At 39.1% G+C, this 19,546-nt stretch overlaps 1 protein-coding gene across 11 annotated transcripts in view; it reads left to right on the top strand.

Moving 5' to 3' along the window:
- LOC126971268 (NAD(P) transhydrogenase, mitochondrial-like) overlaps nucleotides 1-19,546 on the top strand; it is an 80,927-nt gene that overhangs the window by 13,192 nt on the left and 48,189 nt on the right. For 2 of the 11 annotated variants that reach the window (XM_050817464.1, XM_050817474.1), the window contains exons 8-21: nucleotides 124-328; nucleotides 2,508-2,714; nucleotides 3,099-3,179; nucleotides 4,807-4,952; nucleotides 7,786-7,874; nucleotides 8,358-8,442; nucleotides 9,582-9,695; nucleotides 10,791-10,957; nucleotides 12,025-12,162; nucleotides 12,630-12,847; nucleotides 16,050-16,201; nucleotides 17,784-17,937; nucleotides 18,628-18,732; nucleotides 19,310-19,429. In XM_050817464.1, the coding sequence (XP_050673421.1) occupies nucleotides 124-328; nucleotides 2,508-2,714; nucleotides 3,099-3,179; nucleotides 4,807-4,952; nucleotides 7,786-7,874; nucleotides 8,358-8,442; nucleotides 9,582-9,695; nucleotides 10,791-10,957; nucleotides 12,025-12,162; nucleotides 12,630-12,847; nucleotides 16,050-16,201; nucleotides 17,784-17,937; nucleotides 18,628-18,732; nucleotides 19,310-19,429 (1,981 nt within the window). The remainder of the gene's footprint in view (nucleotides 1-123; nucleotides 329-2,507; nucleotides 2,715-3,098; nucleotides 3,180-4,806; nucleotides 4,953-7,785; nucleotides 7,875-8,357; nucleotides 8,443-9,581; nucleotides 9,696-10,790; nucleotides 10,958-12,024; nucleotides 12,163-12,629; nucleotides 12,848-16,049; nucleotides 16,202-17,783; nucleotides 17,938-18,627; nucleotides 18,733-19,309; nucleotides 19,430-19,546) is intronic. The other 9 variants (XM_050817466.1, XM_050817467.1, XM_050817472.1 and 6 more) reach the window with 8 other exon arrangements.

Genomic DNA, 19,546 nt, shown 5'->3' with positions numbered 1-19,546 from the left:
CAGTTTATTCTAAGTCTTTTTTGTTTATGTTTACCTACTATACGTTCGAAATAAACATTTTTCTGTCTTTATTTCTTCAAATACATAAATACGTACTCACTGTTGCTATTGTGTATATTTCAGGATGCTGTGCGTGACATGGCACCCGGTAGCGTGATAGTAGACCTGGCAGCCGAGATGGGCGGCAACGTGGAGACGACCAAGAAGGGGGAGATAGTGAAGGTACATGACGTGACCCACGTGGGACTCACCGACCTGCCCAGCCGGATGCCGGCGCACGCCTCCACGCTCTACGCCAATAATATATCCGCGTTCCTGTTGAGCTTAGGTATGTGTCGTGAACCAGCCCTTTCTATGTTCATTCAAGTAGTCTTTATAGGCTTAGAGCGCTTTTGCACTACGTCCGATCCGAACCCGTGAAAACACGGTCCGTAGAACTATTTATATTGTAGTTTACGCACTAGATCCGGCTTCAGGAAGCTATGTCACTATGGCATAAATGGAACTGCGCTCGATCTTCTGATTTCATATCTAAACAATAGAATTCAAAGGGTCGACGTGAATGGCAGGAGATCTCCTGGGACTCCTCTCAGTGTAGGGGTACCACAAGGGTCTATTCTCGGACCTTTCCTCTTCCTTATCTATATAAATGAACTTTCTAATCTTATAGAGAAAAACATAAGGAAGTATTGTTTGCGGACGACACTTCACTGATTTCCAAAGTGAAAAGAAACGAAAGTATGTATGACGAAGTGAACGATATTCTATCTGACATCATGTACTGGTTTAGCGCTAATAACCTATTGTTAAATAGCAAGAAAACGAAATATATAAAATTTACCGAACCAAATGTCAAAAATGTTGATGCAAGTGTTTTGTTAAACGGAGAGGTGATAAAACCGGTGGAATCTGCTATATTTCTTGGCTTACTCTGGATTCCAAATTACAATGGGGCCCCCATATTGAAGGATTGGCGAACATACTTAGTTTTGCAGCATACGTGGTTAAAAAGATTAGACACTTAACTGACATACGCGCGACTAGTATACTTTATTTATTTCCATAGTATTATGTCCTATGGTATATTGCTATGGGGCAACGCTGCCGATATTAATATTATATTTGTGCTGCAGAAAAGGGCTATTCGCGCTATTTATAACCTAGGTCGTAGAGAATCATTGAGAGCAAAATCGAAAGAAATTAACATCTTGACTGTTGCTTCTCAATATATTCTTGATAATGTAATGTATGTTCATAGGCACATAAGTGAATTTGCTAGAAACTGTCATAACCATAATGTTAATACCGGGAACAGACATAAGCTAATAATGCCTACTACTCGGCTAAGTAGAGTTATAAGCATTAGAAGAACCAGATTGGGAATGGAGGGACCACCCTTAGGCTATTAAATTATAAGTTTAATTACAATTAATAAACACAATATTATTTAAAAAAAATCCCGCTGAGTTTGTTGCGCCCATTCTTCCCAGGCCTGAGGCATTCATTTTGGAATGGGTGGTAGGTTATTTGACTTTCAATAAGTGATGTCACATCCTATTTTGAATAAAAAAAATTAAATTTAAATTTCCGTCAATCGTCGAAATAGTTCTACGACTACTTCTTCGGACCGTGTTTTCACGAATACGGATCGGACGTAGCGCTCTTAAGAAATAGACTTGTAAGTATTTTTACTGTATTTTAGGATCACCTGGCGTTGAGTAGAAACGTCGCTTGATTGTGTGTCTTGCAATTATAACGGGGAGTGTTCCGAAGAGCTATTTCACCTGATTCCTGCCGCCGAATTCCACCTTCGCACGATACGCCACAAATTAGCTCTTAGCGTTCGACAGTTCCATATGTACTAATTCGAGAAACGACAAATCGAAACATGACACGGCCGGCACATATGGCCCAAAGACGAAATACACACGACCTCATTCGATTTACAGCCTTATTTCGTTATTTGGAATTGCTATTTTCCTTTGAAATTATAATAGAATAAAAATCCGTTCAATCCTGTACAAATAAGAACAAAGACAATGGGATGTTGGCATACAACAGTTATCTTTACTTTAACGATGTCATAGTGAATTGCGCAGATTGTTTTTGTTTTAATATGTGTTAAGTTGCTATTTTATAATACATCTAGAATTAATATTCATATATTAATATCATATTAAGATATAATTATCTTTAGCATTATTATAATAGTATGATATATAGTTTTTATTGATATAAATTCGACTTGAAAAAGCGTCCATTCAAGTTTTATAAGGACTTTGAAGCGTCGTTTACGTCTGTTTTCATTATTGCTGTTATCATTTATATTGGAATATGTTGAAATATGTTAACTTTACTTGAAAAAATGTATTTAAGTAAATATATTAGTTAAATTGTCCGAGTGACGCATCGATCGTAAATCTTGGTATGTCTTGTTCAACTCTCGGGTTGTATTATGAATTAGATCAGACAACATTATCAACTTGAACTTGAACTTTATATTCCAGGTGCCAATGACCATTTCTACATCAACCTGGAGGACGAGGTCACTCGGGGCGCGATAGTCCTCAAAGCCGGTGAGCTGATGTGGCCCGCGCCGCCGCCGCCGAGCATGGCGCCTTCACCGACACAAGCAAAACCCACGGCTGTCGCCGCACCAGAACCATCGAACCCCTTCAACGACACCCTCAAAGATGCCTTCCTGTACTCCACAGGTACACATTTGCTGTACACAACTTTTTGGTAAAGAAAATGATAATGTAGTGTTGCAGTGGAAGGTTGTTCACATACTCAGGACTTTCATGGTTATTTTTTGTGGGCGTTGAGCACGACAGCAAGTAAAATATTGTATCAATATTAGCAACAAACATTACATTCTTGCTCGATAGTTCTTCCCTGACTGCCAGCTCGCCCGGTGCCCGCTCTCGTCCACACCGTAGCTAAGACGAATACTGAATCATCTTCATACTCACTTCTTGGCTCGACGGTCTTGACTACAAGATATATTTTAAGTGTTATCAAAGCTAAAACGAAACTGATGAATCATTATGTGTAGTATATAGTCTGCTATGATGTACATTTAATAAGGATGTTTTTAGGGCTGGCCAGCTTAATCGGTCTGGGTATTGCTTCGCCGAATCCAGCCTTCACAACGATGACAACTACTCTAGCTTTGTCAGGTAAGATACACGCAGATACATGAAATATAGGTTATTGTAAGAAGTAAATGAATTACACTTGATAATCACAAAAAAAATTATGTGCAAACAAAAATAATAGAGTTCATATTTAATCATTTAGACGAAGTCACATTATTAGCAAAATATAACAATATTAATAGGGTTTTATATAGTATTTACACAAACTAATACTATTCATTAAAATAAACTTGTAAGTTGTAACCTAGCTTTTGAATAAAAAACAAAATATAACAGTATACTATTAAACAAGCTCTGTTGCCTTAACTCCGACGCCGACTTGCCGACGCCGCAAGACGTTTTATCCACTGCGAGCAAGCGAGAAGACTGCACTGTTTTGTAAGCCGTGAACGTTGTTTTCAACAAAGTAACACCAATTTTGTTAATAATGACCACTAAAACATTGTCATTATTATTACATCTGGGTTTGCAAGGCATATTTGACCATGCCTGCTCCCCTCTTTGCCCGTCTGCATGATCCGAAATTGTGACATATTAGTACTCATAGAAGTCTTTCCAAATTAGCATAAATAGTAAACTGTACCGAGATTACAGTCTAAAGAGAAGGTGTACAAGAAACTGACGAAAGGTTTTTTTATGGAAAAGGACAACCTAGCGTACGGGACACCTAGTGTAAAGTGATCACCGCCGCCCACATTCTTTTCTTTAGTGTTAATATATAAGAATATATATTGAGTTGGCTCAGTGACCAACCTAAATAAAATTATATCAATGAAAAGGGAATGGGTCAATTTTTTTTTGTATAGAGAATTTACGACAATGGAGCTTTTTAACCCATAGGGTTTGAGGCCACCAATTACATTCATTTATCACTAATAAATAAAGGACTCGGCTGCCGGTAGATGGCGCTGTCCATGTTGAGTTTCTTTAAAGTTTATCATAATAACATGGTGTCAATAAAATCTGAAGAAATTATTTAGCTTTTTATCCAGCATATTCGATATTTTGAAGAGGAAACTCTTGATTCCGTTCTGATAGGACTCAATAATATTAATCGTGGCAGTTTAACGTAGTAGAATATATAATATATTGAAGTGATTCAATATTCATATTTCATCGTTGTAACCTGTAATTTGCAAAATGATAAATTTGATCTCGGAAATTTACCAGTGGGAGCCGGGACGCACCTTTGCACAGGATGCCGCGGCTAGATTATGGGTACCACAACGGCATTTCTGCCGTGAAGCAGTAATGTGTAAGCATTATTGTGTTTCGGTTTGAAAGGTGCCGTAGCTAGTGCAATTACTGGGCAAATGAGACTTAACATCTTATGTCTCAAGGTGACGAGCGCAATTGAAGTGCCGCTCAGATATTTTGGGTTTTTTCAAGATTCCTGAGCGGCATAAATTGTAATATGCAGGGCCAATCAATTACCATCAGCTGAACGTCCTGCTCGTCTCGTCCCTTATTTTAATTAAAAAAAGGGATATTTCTGAATAAAATATCGTGTGCGACCGTTTGAATGTTTACCAATATTCTTATAAGTTATTGTGGCGTAAAGAATTAATGTTATGTTCCTTCCGTCAAAAACTCTCCCTCGTGTAATGTCTACTTTTAGTTTAAACATTTTTTCTTGTTTTTGTGGCAGGAGTGGTCGGGTACCACACGGTGTGGGGCGTGGTGCCAGCACTGCACTCTCCGCTCATGTCCGTCACCAACGCGGTGTCGGGCATAACAGCAGTTGGAGGACTACTGTTGATGGGCGGTGGATATGTCCCCGAAACCCCTGTGCAGGTATCAACAACATATACTACACGGCCAAATTATCTCTCGACCTCGCTGGAAGGTAAAGCCCCCTCCCTTTCCCCTTTCAACCCCCGCGCTCGTCCTGTTGTGTCAGTACGGTTTGCAGTTTCATTATCGTTTGGTACATGTTGTGATATTTTCGTGCTATCACTGCTTTTGACTTTTGTTGTTAATAGTTCTGTAGTTTCTGTTGTTCTGTATCGCTAAATAAATACTCTTTGTATTATAATAATAATAATCAGCATAACAACACAACACCTTTACATCAATCTATAATACTGAAAAATTAAATCATAGTTTATTTATTAATAATAATATCCTAGTGATGCTTGTTTTGCACACCGTACAGTGACAATGTGACGTCATCGACGTCAGGTCTGCAGATAATGTAACCAGGTACAGCAATAATATTTATTTAAGTTAACATGGGACGAAACAGGTCCGCTTAATGTAAATCTGCCTTGATAATATAATGCTATATCTTTTTTTCGCCATTGTCGGTCGGCAGGTGATCTTCTGGTATACCTAACACATATATGGGCGGCGGCTATTGAAAGCAAGGGGGAAGGCCTAGCAGTTAGCCTGGATATAGCGAAGGCCTTTGATCGTTTATGACACAAGGCGCTCCTCTCAAAACTTCCATCATTTGGGCTTCCTTAGAAATTATGCAAGTGGACCTCCACCTTTCTCACTGGGCGCAGCATACAGGTTGTTATCGGCGGTTATTGCTCGAATTCCCAGGCCCGTGAACGCTGGAGTGCCCCAAGGCTGTGTGCTGTCCCCCACACTGTTTCTTCTGCATATCAATGATATGTGGGACACCTCCAACATACATTGCTATGCAGACGACTTCGAGACGGCCCACATTCTAGCGCTATACAAAGCGCATGTCGGGGACCCAGTGCTCTGTGAACGGCTGGATCACTTGGCGTTGCGTAGAGACGTCGCTTCTATCGCATTTCTCACGGGTCCTTATAAACCGTCGAATAAACATACACAATGGCTTTTATTTATTTGCCTATTAAAATAATAATATTGACACACTCTTACACAAATTAACTTGCCCCAAACTAGGCATAGCCTGTACTGTGGGTGGCAAGACAACGATATAGTTAATACAATATACTTAAACATATATAAATACAAATAAATATCCATGACTCGGAAACAAACATCCAAATTCATAAAATTTATATAATTGCACCTACCGAATCGAATTTCGGATTCGAATCCGGACCTCTAGCTCAATAGGCAGGGTCATTAACCACTGGGCTATGTAGGTCGTCAAATTAGAATGTTAAGTATTATTTTTAAATATTTTACAAAACTTACTATTGTTGTTTAGTTTTTGTTATTTATAATTTTTCTTGTAGTTGTATTCACCACGAAAGAATGGGTTTATTGAACACCTCGGATTCGTCTTGTGCCTACAAATTACTGTCGTTGTTATACGTACCCACGTATAACAACGGGAACAATACTGAAAATGTTTAGAATTGGCCAATTAGAAACATTGCTAATGAAAACGTTTTTTGAATTTCAATTTTAGAACTCTTTGGTAACCTAATGTAGTATTGCATTAATTTGACATTTGTTTTTGTGAATTGGCGGAAAACCTAAAACTCTTGTTACACATGAAAATGAACCTAACGCGAGAAAATTTTGGTCAATGATTTAATATGACTTTCGTTGTAGGCTTACTCAACAACAATGCTATGCTGCGATTAGTATTTCTTAATGAAGCTCCATCTCGTGCCACTATTTACAATTGGTTTAACGAGTTTAAGCGTGAATGTAGCAATCTCAATGATGATCAGCGTGAGGGACGTCCTTTGACAGCGACTACTGAAGATATCATCAGTGCTGTGCGACACATAATAGAGGAAGATAAGTGAGTGACCTATCAGCAGATACGGGCAAGCCTAGGCATTGGTCATATTCATGGGCATGAGTCAAGTTCAAAAAATATTACACGAAGATTTAGTCGTCAGGAAGCTTTGTACCAGATGGATTCCCCATACTTTAACCGACGACCAGAAACACCTTCGCATGGACTGGTGTCGCCAAATGTTAGATAACTTCAACGGCGGTGACTCAAATGCTGTATTTGACATTGTCACAGGTGATGAAAGCTGGATATATTGCTAAGAACCCGAAACCAAAAGACAATCAGCTCAGTGGGTGTTTCCTTTCGAGGATCGGTCAAATAAGGTAAAGAAAGGAAGAAGTCAAGGAAAAAGATGATTGCCTCATTATTTGGTCGGAAAGGTCATTTCGCGACAGTTGTGCTAGAAGATGGAAGGAGAGTTACTGCAGACTGGTATGTCAATCGCTGTTTGCCTGTTGTCTTGGAAAAAATCGACATCCCCCTACAGCCAATCCTCCTTCACCACGACAATGCTTCAGCGCACTCCGCAAAACGGACTGTTGAATATTTGACTATGGCAGGTGTCGAGATAATGAGTCATCCGCCATACAGTCCTGATCTAGCGCCTTGCTACTTTTATTTATTCCCAAGAACTAAAGATAAAATTCGAGGTTTTTTACGAGCAGAGATTCTTTACGAGCCCTGAAAATGCAGTGAAAGCGTACGAAAATGCCATAAAATAGACCCCTAAGGAAGAATGGGCCCACTGCTTTTCTCAGTGGTTCCATCGAATGCGACGATATGTTGAGAGTAACGGAGATTACTTCGAAAAACATTGGCAACTTTCTACATTAAGCCGTTTTTCATTTTCTAAACATTTTCAGTGTTACCTAGGTTGCGTAGTAATCGCTGACTTTGATTTCATTATTAATGTATTCTTTTTCCTCTTTACAGTGGCTCGCCAGTACAGCCGCTCTCATCTCCTTCGTGAACGTGTTTGGCGGATTCTTGGTCACGCAGAGAATGTTAGACATGTTTAAGAGGTAATATAAATCATTTTAAAAGTTTTTATTGAACAAAATGGTTCATTTTTAATGACAAAAAGCGACGAGACGAGCAAGACGTTCACCTGAATGCAGTGCCGCTCTGTATTCTTGGGAAACCCAAAAATCCTGAGCGGCACTACAATTGCGCGAGTCACCTTGAGGCATTAGATGTTAAGTCTTATTTGCCCAGTAATTCCTCTAGCTACGGCGCCCTTCAGACCGTACACAATAATGCTTTCACATTACTGCTTCACGGCAGAAATAGGCTCCATTGTGGTACCCATAATCTAGCCGGCATCCTGTGCAAAGGAGCCCCTCCCCAATTTGAACTCTATTGTATGAGATAAAAGATAAATATTAAGTTTCAATGTGCGATGTGACTGACACCATAGGCCACTCTGAGAAAATAAATTACTTCTATGACTTTTATTTCATTTTTATAACGTTAACATATTTTTTGTATTTTAAACATGTTTTTAGGCCAGGAGACCCGCCTGAATACGGATATTTGTACGCGATCCCCGCCGCAGCATTGCTTGGAGGCTACTTAACTACTGCAATGCAGGTACACATCATATTTAACTTATATAAATTGCATATATATATATATGTGTTATGATATTTAATAGAAAGTATGTACTAAGCAAATAAAAAGCATCGAGACTTCATAGTTTTTTAAAAGGAAAAACCAAAGATCAGGCCAAAACGAAAATATTATTACTCATCACTCATTGAACAAACAGAACAATAAACAATATAATATTTTGCATTACCATTACATTATTTATATTTAAATATATTTGCATATCTTGATTTTTATATTTAACAAATATCAGACCAATATCAAAATCTTGTAGAGAATGACTAATTTGTATATTGGATTTATTTTGTTTATTATTATTTATATTATTTCCTTGTACCTTCAATAAAAGCGCGTAAGACTTCCTTAAAGGCCGGCAATCCTGTGATTCCTCTGGTGTTGCAAGAGATTGTGGGCGGCGGTGAACGCTTAACACCACGTGACCCGTACGCTCGTTTGTCCTCCTATTCCATAAATATATATATCCAAAATATTCTACAGGGATATAACCACATCAATGTCGATATGGCGTTCAGGTAGATGCTCTTGGGTGTCACGGGCTATCTTGCGTAAAATCGGCAGGCAGAACCAGATGTCACGCAGCATTAATGAAGTCATCCGCAGGGCATATGCCGCTCTTAATATACCACCTGTTTTAGAGCCAAATGGTATTACCCGCCGTGTTTATGGCTTGAGCACGGGAAAGGGCGTTGGTGTAGGACGCGGCTTGCGTCGACACTCTGGCTCCTTCTCATGTCCACTTGACGTCAGTTGGTACTGGGGCTGTTGCTTCGACTGCTGAACACAGCAAGTGTCGCAAATATGTCTGTCTCAGTGAGTCTTACATTTTTGTGCCGTTTGGTGACACTTGGCTGGCGGGGCCAAGAGGCACGGAGAATGTACGAAGTAGTATCTTCTTGCCTTAATAGGGCTACTGGAAGCCTAAGCGCTGGCAGCTATATTGGTCAACTGATCAGCCTGGCGATCCAACGTGGCAACACTGCCAGAATTAATGGTACACTTCCCTGTAATGATAGGTTTTAATTTAATGTAATCATAGATAATATTGTAAATATAATTATAAGATTTCTTCTGTTTGAATAAATAAATGAGTATTCCTACAGGGTTATCCAGAAGTCCACCAGATGGCGTACTTAGCCTCTTCTTTGTGCTGTGTCGGAGCTCTTGCAGGCCTCAGTTCACAAACAACAGCTAGAAAGGGAAATTATTTGGGAATGGTACGTATATTGCTGCTATTAAAGGGTATAGGAGGTTTTTTTTCATATTTGTGTGCAATCGATGATTAGAAAAGGCATCCATAAAGAAAAAGACGTAGCTACAGACTCAGCCCAAGCTTAGCCCGCTCATTGTAATCTTGATGACTTAAGCATTAATCTTTTGATCATTGTAAAGGCATTGAGACAAGATGATCATTTAACATAACTCCGCCATCTTTATTTTTCATTTAAAACCTTAAGAAATTATTTTTATTTATGTATTTCAAATAATTGTTAGTTCACATCATAATTAACTATTAAGATCGATGGTGTAGTTATGTTTGGATCATAAAGACAGTTCTATGATCTTTGGTCATTAATCATACACCGCAAAGTATAGGCTGTATGATTTTGAATTGTTTTTATACATTTTCACCTTAACGAGGCAACTTGGGTTTTAGCTCGTCGAAAGTTTTGATGATTCTTTAGTAATATGAGGTTGCACATTGGTAAGCATGTTGCGAATAACCAACGTATATTTTATTATAATAACTTTATTGATGATCATAGGTTTGTAACCCGTAATAGTTTACATACACCAGTGAGAGGCACCTTTGCACAGGATGCCGGTTAGATTATGGTTACAATAATGGCTCCTTTTTGTGTCGTAAAACAGTAATAGCAATATTGTTTCAGTCTGAAGGGCGCCGTAGCTACTGAAATTACTGGGCAAATGAGACTTAATATCTTATGTCTCAAGATGACGAGCGCAATCGTAGTGCCGCCAAGAATTTTTGGGTATTTCAAGAATCCTGAGCGGCACTGAATTTTAATTTGCAGGGCGTATCAATTACCATCAGCTGAACGTCCTACTCATGTCGTCCCTTATTGTCAAAAAAAATCTTGTGAGCTGTATTGAAGTAGAAGGGTATTGGACGACTCGGCTGCATAATTTCATATTTATCTGTAAATCCTGCTTTTTCTCGAAATTATTATTTGTTTATATTCGTATTTTATATGTGTATTCGCAACATGCCTACATAAATCATGGTATTGAAACTACACGACTATTTTTTTGCGATGTGTATTACAAAAATATTTTTGTAATTGTTTAAGATCGGCGTGACCGGAGGGATAGCGGCGACTCTGGGCGCGTTGACCCCGAGCGCGGAGGTGCTGGCTCAAATGGTGGGCGTGGCCGGTATAGGCGGCCTGTTGGGGAGTGTCATAGCGAAGAAGATTGAGATCACTGACCTGCCTCAACTCGTCGCTGGCTTCCATAGGTAACTCACACAGATCAACTTATTCATATCATTCAAATATATATTATATATTTGAAGCATGTAAATTTGTAAAACAAAATAATTATGCATTTATTTAAGAGACCATTGAATTAAATCCTCGTTCTACAGAATTACTAGATAAACTGGTTTATGGCCACTGTCACGGAACAACATAACACTTAAATCGTATCCATGTAATGTGCATAAAGACCATTGAAATAAATCATACTGATTCTTATACTATCATATAAATCTGTAATCTCGTTATGTATGTCCTCTTATAACTCAAGGACAGCTTGAACGACCTAGTAATATTAGTAACTTTTATTATTTAGCCTAGGTTATTATTAGAGTACTCACAAATCTAATAGTACGAGATCCGACTGCAGGATTAGTGCGCTCATCGGTTATTTGCTAAAAACCAAATTTTTATGTATATTTATAATTAGGAGAATATATATCTACCAAGTTGCCTATCAAAATTTGGACATACCTGTTTACACCTGGCTGCGAAGAGGTGCGGTCAGGTGCACAACGGTAACCGTGATTTTTTGAAATCATTATGTAAATTTCCGTGATGTAGACGATATTTTATTTAAAAAACAAGTGAATGAAATTTTTCCCAAAAATCAATTAAAAATAATTTAATTAAAAATACTAGCGGCCAAATTTTGATAGGCAACTCTTTTTCTTCTCTTAAAAAGTATCTCGATACCTACAGATAACGCGCGAGGTGAATGCAGAGTTCAGGAATGCGATAGTGCTGTCATCTAACTATAATTGATGACCATAATTATGAGTGTGTCGATAAATTTAAACAATGCTTCAATTTTACCATTTAATACTAGGTTAAAATGATGAAAAAAATATTTTATTAGCTTTTTCATCATTTTAATCTAAAAATTAAATTTCAAATTTTTGTTGATGAATATGGCACAGCAATAGACTGTAGGCGTGCGGATTGCGGGTGGAGATGTTCCCGCTCTTTACTCCAAGCCCCTACTACGTTCAACTCGCGCGATAACTGTAGATACAGCATAAGTAGATTAATATCTGCGTTTTTATAGTTTAGTTGGTATGGCCGCAGTGTTGACCTGCGTCGCCACATACATGCACGACTTCCCCGCAATGGCGCTCGACCCAACAGCGACAACATTGAAGACTTCACTGTTCCTCGGGACTTACATAGGTGGAATTACTTTTACGTATGTATACCATGTCTGTTTTGATACGTTTAATATCCTTGCATTCATATTCTGATATATAAGCATAATTTTTGAAGTGAAATTTTTATCACATCAATACAAATCGTTTCTTCCATCTGTCGCATGTCACGGTACAGCCCGCCGCGGTGAATTTAAATCATTAATTTCAACAACTACTTTTGAATCTGGATGGCAGAGTATTCAAACACGTCAGATCTAAGCTCTCGTTCCCGAGTTCCGAGATCCTGTACATGAAGCTACAACCTGAGAGTTGAACAAAGCATACAAGATTTTATGACGATACGTCACACGAACGGTTAGCAGTTGGCACGGAACGCCAGAGGTCGGGGGTTCGAGTCCCGCATCGTTCATAAAATTTTGTTTTCTTGTATTATTTGTGTATTAATCATAGGAGGTATCCTATCACTTAAAAAAACATAACAAATTGTTTGGTGGATGTGTTGCAGCGGGTCGCTGGTGGCGTACGGTAAGCTGCAAGGGTCGCTGTCGTCGGCGCCGCTGCTGCTGCCCGGGCGGCACGCCGTCAACGCGGGGCTGCTGGCGGGGGCTCTGGGCTGCGGCGCCGCACTCGTGGCGCTGCCCGACGCGCCCGGCCTGCCGCTGCTGACGGCGGCCGCGCTGCTCAGCGGCGTGCAGGGGCTCACGCTCACGGCTGCCATTGGAGGTACCCACATTCTGCAAACGCCTTTCGTTCTTCGCCTCCTTTCTTTTTTTTTAATACGGGACGAGACGATCAGGACGTTCAGCTGATAGTAATTGAGACGGCCTGCTCATTATAATGCAGTGCCGCTCAGGATTCTTGAAAAGTCTAAAAATTCTGAGCGGCACTACAATTGCGCTCGTCACCTTGAGACATCACTAGCTACGGCGCCCCTCAGACTGAAACGCAGTAATGTATACACATTACTGCTTTAGAAATAGGCGCCGTTGTGGTACCCATAATCTAGCCGGCTTCCTGTTCAAAGAAGCCTCCCACTGGTAATCTTTCTCCGATAACGCCCTGTAAACCGCGCCTTTTAAACAACGCAACCAGTCTTCGCCAATGCCTTCACGGTGCACCCAAGCGTTTTGATACCAAGTAACCCACTCCGTTCACAACTCGCAAATTAACGCGTCGCGAAACGCATTGTGAAAAAGAGGAAAACTGCTTGAACCAATTGAACTACAAACAAGGACCGGATTAAGTTTCGGCAACAGTGCAGATTCATTGGGTCAGTTTCCTAGTCATACAGTAGAACTACTACTACTATTACTATATATGCTTTTACAGCAAGATCATAGCTAATGTTCAAAACAAATTTGTTACGAAATTTAAAATTTTTGCGTGGTAAAGGTTACTATAACATAAATGACTTTCTTAATGATACCACAAATAAGAAATGGACCGACCGCATTCAGACTATTAAATAATAAATTTTGTTATACGACATTACATTGCGCCCATATTTTTTTGAAAAAAAAAGAAGCTCATAAGTTTATTGCTCCCTTTCCTCTCAGTGTGTGGCATACATTTTCGAATGGATTTCAGACATGCGATCTTATTTTATTCATTTATCAAAGAATTATAACTGACATAGCCCAATTACACTAATTTTTTTTTAAATAAACAAGAATATAAAAAAAATATTTGAATAAAATTAAAATTACAATTAAAAATAGTTTTATCATTTAAATAATTAAAACTTTCGTAAGTCATTATTCAGTTATTAATACGGCTTTACTCTCGTTTTTGTCGGTGTCGGTACCGAATAGATTCGAACCGTTCGGAGGTCCTTCATCAGCGTGAGTGTGGCGGGTTCGCGATAACGTCCCACCTCTTACTGCGGACTTGAGCTCGGAGTGCGCGGCTGGACAGGGCGGGGTGCGCCGGTGATGACCAGCACAGTATCACTGGCACTGTATCACTATTGGTGTCCACAGCTGACCAGAATGTACTCACAATGTCCACTCCGTGATCATCAGCACTATGGGTCTTATTGCGAGACGCGTTTTGTAACACAGGTTTCCAAGTTGGTGGCAGAGCCCAACCCTTGTCTCTATAAAAATTAGGTCGACGGTCAATTTCTTTGGCTTCTAGCAACTTGCGAGACGGAAAGTTTTTATTGCGAGCCAATACTTTCACCTTATCGAACCTAATATAATGTGACGTGTCGGAGTTTAGAGCGTGCTCTGCCACTGCCGAGGTATTGCTATCTAACTTACGTACACTGCGTATGTGCTCTATGAGTCTGGTTCATATGTTGCGTCCCGTTTCACCAATGTAGCTTTTGCCGCACTCGCATGAAATTTCATAGACGCCAGAGCTCTCCAGAGGGTCCCGATCCTTAGGAGATCGTAGAAGACTACCAATCTGCGTCAGGGAGCGGAAAATTGTCCTAATGCATATAGCATTAAGACAATTTTCCTACGTTGTAATAGGTGTCCAATTTTATCTGTTACCCCTCTCATGTATGGTAGATATGTCGGGACCCGCTCCACATGTTGAGGCCGCTGTTTGATGGTCGGGTTTGCCAGTCGATAACACTGTGGCCAGTTGTGACCATTGCTCTCCAACACTTGCCGCACGTGTCTCAATTCTGACTCAATGAATTGCTAATCGCACAAACAAAGGGCGCGCGATTAATGAGAGTGCGTGGTACAGACGACAAGAGTGACGGATGGTGATGGGAATCCGCTTGACACACAACCTAATTTTAATAAAGACAACGAAGACACGAGTTGGGCTCTGCCACCAACTTGGAAACCTGTGTTACAAAACGCGTCTCGCAATAAGACCCATAGTGCTGATGATCACGTAGTAGACATTGTGAGTACATTCTGGTCACCCGTGGTGGACACCAATAGGGATACAGTGTCAGTGATACCGTGTTCGTCATCACCGGCGCACCCCGCCCTGTCCAGCCGCGCACTCCGAGCTCAAGTCCCCAGTAAGAGGTGGGACGTTATCGCGAACCCGTCACACTCACCCTGATGAAGGACCTCCGAATGGTTCAAAACTAGTCGGTAACGACACCGACAAAAACGTGAGTAAAGCCGTATTAATAGATAGTTTTGTCATGTCAAAAATCTGAAATAAAAACAATCTTAATCTAAAATTATAAATTTTCACAAAAGTGCAGGATCTGACCCATGAGGTCAGCTCATTTATGTTATGTCTCATTTGTCCACTTATTAAACTATGGTGCCCTTTAAACCAAAACACAATAATGCTTGCAAATTAATTGACGACCAAAAGGTGCCATCGGCTTAAAGTTTTTTTTTATGAAAATAAGGGAGGAGAGGAGCAGGACGTTCAGCTGATGGTAATTGATACGCCCTGCCCATTACTATACCCTAAAAAATCTGATCAGCAACTTCTAATTTCTGTTTTTCACAATATAAACGAAACGGCTCGCTCAGCGCTTGGGTGCGTCGAAAAAAAAATCGGTGCACATCGGAATTCGGAAGTAACAAAATCAATTGCATACTCGTATGAGAGCAAGTAAGATATGCATTCGGGGATTAAAGCCACGACCAGTAATTGGTCCGTAGCTTACTATCGTTATTAAATTGCCAAATTATGTTTTTGTAACATCTAGCCTACCTATTCCTGTGATTGTATAACTTTGACGAATCTTTTTTCTAAGTAAATAGTATGAAATATAGCCGCGGTTCGAACAGGCAGTCTTATGGAGTGCCTATCAGCTTTTAGCGTAAACTTTCTGGTTGGGTGTTCAATAGAAATTTGGTTATAGAATAACGGAATTAAATTAACTTTAACACTAGTGGTATATCTTAATAAAGGTTATTATTAAAGAAGGCATTGCCTTATTGCCTATGTGGAATGCACGCCCCTGAATTCATAATAATGTGATTTTTGATTCCAGGTGCTGACATGCCCGTGGTAATCACGGTCCTCAACAGCTACTCGGGCTGGGCGCTGTGTGCAGAAGGGTTCATGTTGAATAACTCCCTGATGACAATCGTGGGAGCGCTCATTGGGAGTTCCGGAGCCATCCTGTCTTATATTATGTGCAAGGTTATTTATTTAACAATAATTATTAATAATAATTAAAGAATCATTGAGAGCAAAATTCAAAGAAATTAACATCTTGACAGTTGCATCTCAATATATTCTTGATAATGTAATGTATGTTCATAGGCACATAAGTGAATTTGCCAGAAACTGTCATAACCATAATGTTAACACCAGGAACAGACATAAACTGATGATGCCTACTACTCGGCTAAGTCGAGTTAGTAACTCTTTTGTTATGTTTAAAACAAAAGTATTACGTTATTCAAAAGAATTGTTAAAAAACGTTTGTGTGGTAAAGGTTACTATAACATAAATGACTTTCTTAATGATACCACAGATTGGGAATGGAGTGAACGCCCCCAGGCTATTAAATAATAAGTTTAATTGTACAATATTACTTTGTAAACATATTTATTCGATGAAAAAAAAAGCCCGCTGAGTTTGTTGCGCCCGTTCTTTTCAGGTCTGAGGCATTCATTTTGGAATGGGTGGTAGTTTTTTGACTTTCAATAAGTGATGTCACATCCTATTTTGAATAAAAATATTTGAATTTGAATGAGATATTTTTTTAATACTTAGATTACATTTAGTGTTGGAATTCGTACGCGCTGGTTATGTTGCGTTCAGTGCTCAGCTGACAGCGAAGTTGATTGCGCGTGTACAATTATAGTACAATATCGTGATAGCGCGTCAGCGGACCGATGTAACTGTACGCGCGTACCAATTCATCAGCGCTGGACTGTACGCGTTTATATGTTTTCATTGTTTTATAGTAATATAAAGTATTTTATAAATTGGTTATAAACATTCCCATGAACAATCCATGTGAATGCTGCTCAAGGAAACATTTATTTATGAACAAATATATAAATGGTTGAAGCTTTCGTTTCTTCCATTCAAGACTGGATAATTCCTCGTAAGTCGGCAACGCTCCTGTGGTTCCAACTCTGGTGTTATCCAACTCTCACCAGAGTGGGCGGTGGTGATCACTTTACATCAGGTGACCTGTTTGCTCGGTTGTCCTCCTCTTCCATAAACAAAAGAAAAACTTGATCCAAGAACCACACGTGGATATAAGTATGATGGCAGTAATGCCCCGGCTTATATCTTGACACTGCTGTGGTCTTTTTTAATGACAATATATCACCCGGTTACAGTATCTCTGGGTCTGACGTCGATAACGTCACATCGTCTCTTTGGTACGGTGCGCAAAACAAGCATCACTAGAATATTATTATTAATAAAAATAAACTACGATTTATTTTTTCAATATTATAAGATGGATTTAAAATTGGTGTGTTGTGATGCTGATTATTATTATTATTATTATAATACAAAGTAAAAGTATTTATTTTTCTGATAGAACTATTAACAATAAAAGTCAAAAGGTAACAATGAAAACTTAAAAAACAAAGCACGAAAATATCACGACATGTACCTAACGGTAATGAAACTGCAAACCGTACTGACGCAACAGGACGAGCGCGAGGGGTTGTAAGGGGAACGGGAGGAGGCTTCACGTTCCAACGAGGTCCAGATATAATAGTAGAGTAGTGATAATTTATTTTGTCTGTGGACACAGGCTATGAACCGCTCCCTGCCGAACGTGATCCTAGGCGGTTACGGTGTGACGACAGGCGGGTCTGCGCGGCCCGCGGGCGCCACTCACACCGAGATGAACGTTGACTCCGTCGCCGACATCATACACAGAGCTTCATCCATCATCATCACTCCTGGTGGGTATTCATTAACAGTGTGATGAAACACTAAGGCTTAAATCTATAGAGCATACTTAGACTTTGCTCAGTCTTTACTTACGTAAAACTTAGCTGAGTGTAAGTTTAGCTTAATCCTTGTTTTTTTTTTATAGTCGAAATTATACTTTGTATTACTCATGCGGGAAAAGTAGTATCTTGGCGCTGGTTGTTGCGGTTGAAAAAGAGTCGTTTGCCCATTTTAAAATTACGCGTTTTTTCGTAAATGAAACTGTTGTTTGAGTGCGAAAAGTTTACTTATCACACGCAAATTATACTTGGCACACGCAAATTTTGATAAAATTGCTAAAATAAATATAATATAAGTTACAAAAGTTTAAAAACGAATATGTAGTCGGAAATAATACTTAAATCGTCGCATTTGTAACAGTATGTGCAACTCGTGCGACGTTGTCGACAACTTTTCGAACGAGTTGCACAATATACTAGAGTTTAAGCTAAGAGAGCCCAATGCAAATGTCAACTTCGCGTTGTATCACACTCAGCTAAGTAAACTAATTCATACGTTTTTGATTGTAAAAAGTGAGATATATATTATATTGTTAAGGGTAATTTCAATAATGATTACACATCAAATAAACATTAATATTTTAACATGTTTCGTCGCCAACTAACAAAATATTCACCTAATACAAAATATTTTAATTGCAGGTTATGGACTGTGTGTTGCTAAGGCTCAGTACCCCATAGCTGAACTGGTGAATATCCTCAAAGATATGGGCAAGAAAGTGCGCTTCGCTATTCATCCGGTCGCTGGTAAATAACGAATTTCTAGAAACTCCGCTATATAAAAAGATCGCTTTCGACTTGTCATTTTAAAAACTGTTATATTTAAAAAAAACATTACTTTCATTCACTTCAATATTTTGTGTGATTAAATTAGGAAATGTAAGATATATATAATGACAACTCTTTAACACTAACATAAGTATATCTTTGTGCTATTCTCAGAAGTCCAAAAAATAATACTATTGTTTGTCCACCAAACATTACAGTTAAAACTATTAATCGACGCCATACAACTACGTCCAGCCGTTTAGGAGGTAGTTGAATTGTGAATCTAAACCATTCTCGATACCACCTGAAGACACACAATCTCAAAATCACTGGAACACACAAAACAAACATCAAAATCGGTTCAGCCGTTTTGGGGGTAGTTCAATTGTGAATTTAAACCATTCTCGAATCCACCTGAAGACACACAGACAGTTTCATTAAAATCGGTCCAGCCGTTTAGGAGGAGTTCAGTTACAACAGATGCACAAAAGAAATATATATATATATTAAGATAATAATATATATAGCTTTCACTAGATAAAATTCTATCTGACAGGTCGCATGCCGGGACAGTTGAACGTGCTGTTGGCTGAGGCCGGAGTTCCTTATGACGATGTACTGGAAATGGAAGAGATCAACGATGAATTCCCGGAGACTGACCTTGTACTAGTCATTGGTATGTTATTGGTTATCACTTATTTCGCATGAGTATTATAAGAAAGTTTTCCTTTTTGGTTTATATATATTACTTATTGGATATATTATGTACTGTTCATCCATATGTTATCACATC

This window comes from Leptidea sinapis, chromosome 23 (assembly GCF_905404315.1).
Source record: "Leptidea sinapis chromosome 23, ilLepSina1.1, whole genome shotgun sequence".
In the NCBI taxonomy this organism is placed as follows: Eukaryota; Metazoa; Arthropoda; class Insecta; order Lepidoptera; family Pieridae; genus Leptidea; species Leptidea sinapis.
This window is presented reverse-complemented; position numbering and strand designations above follow the sequence as displayed.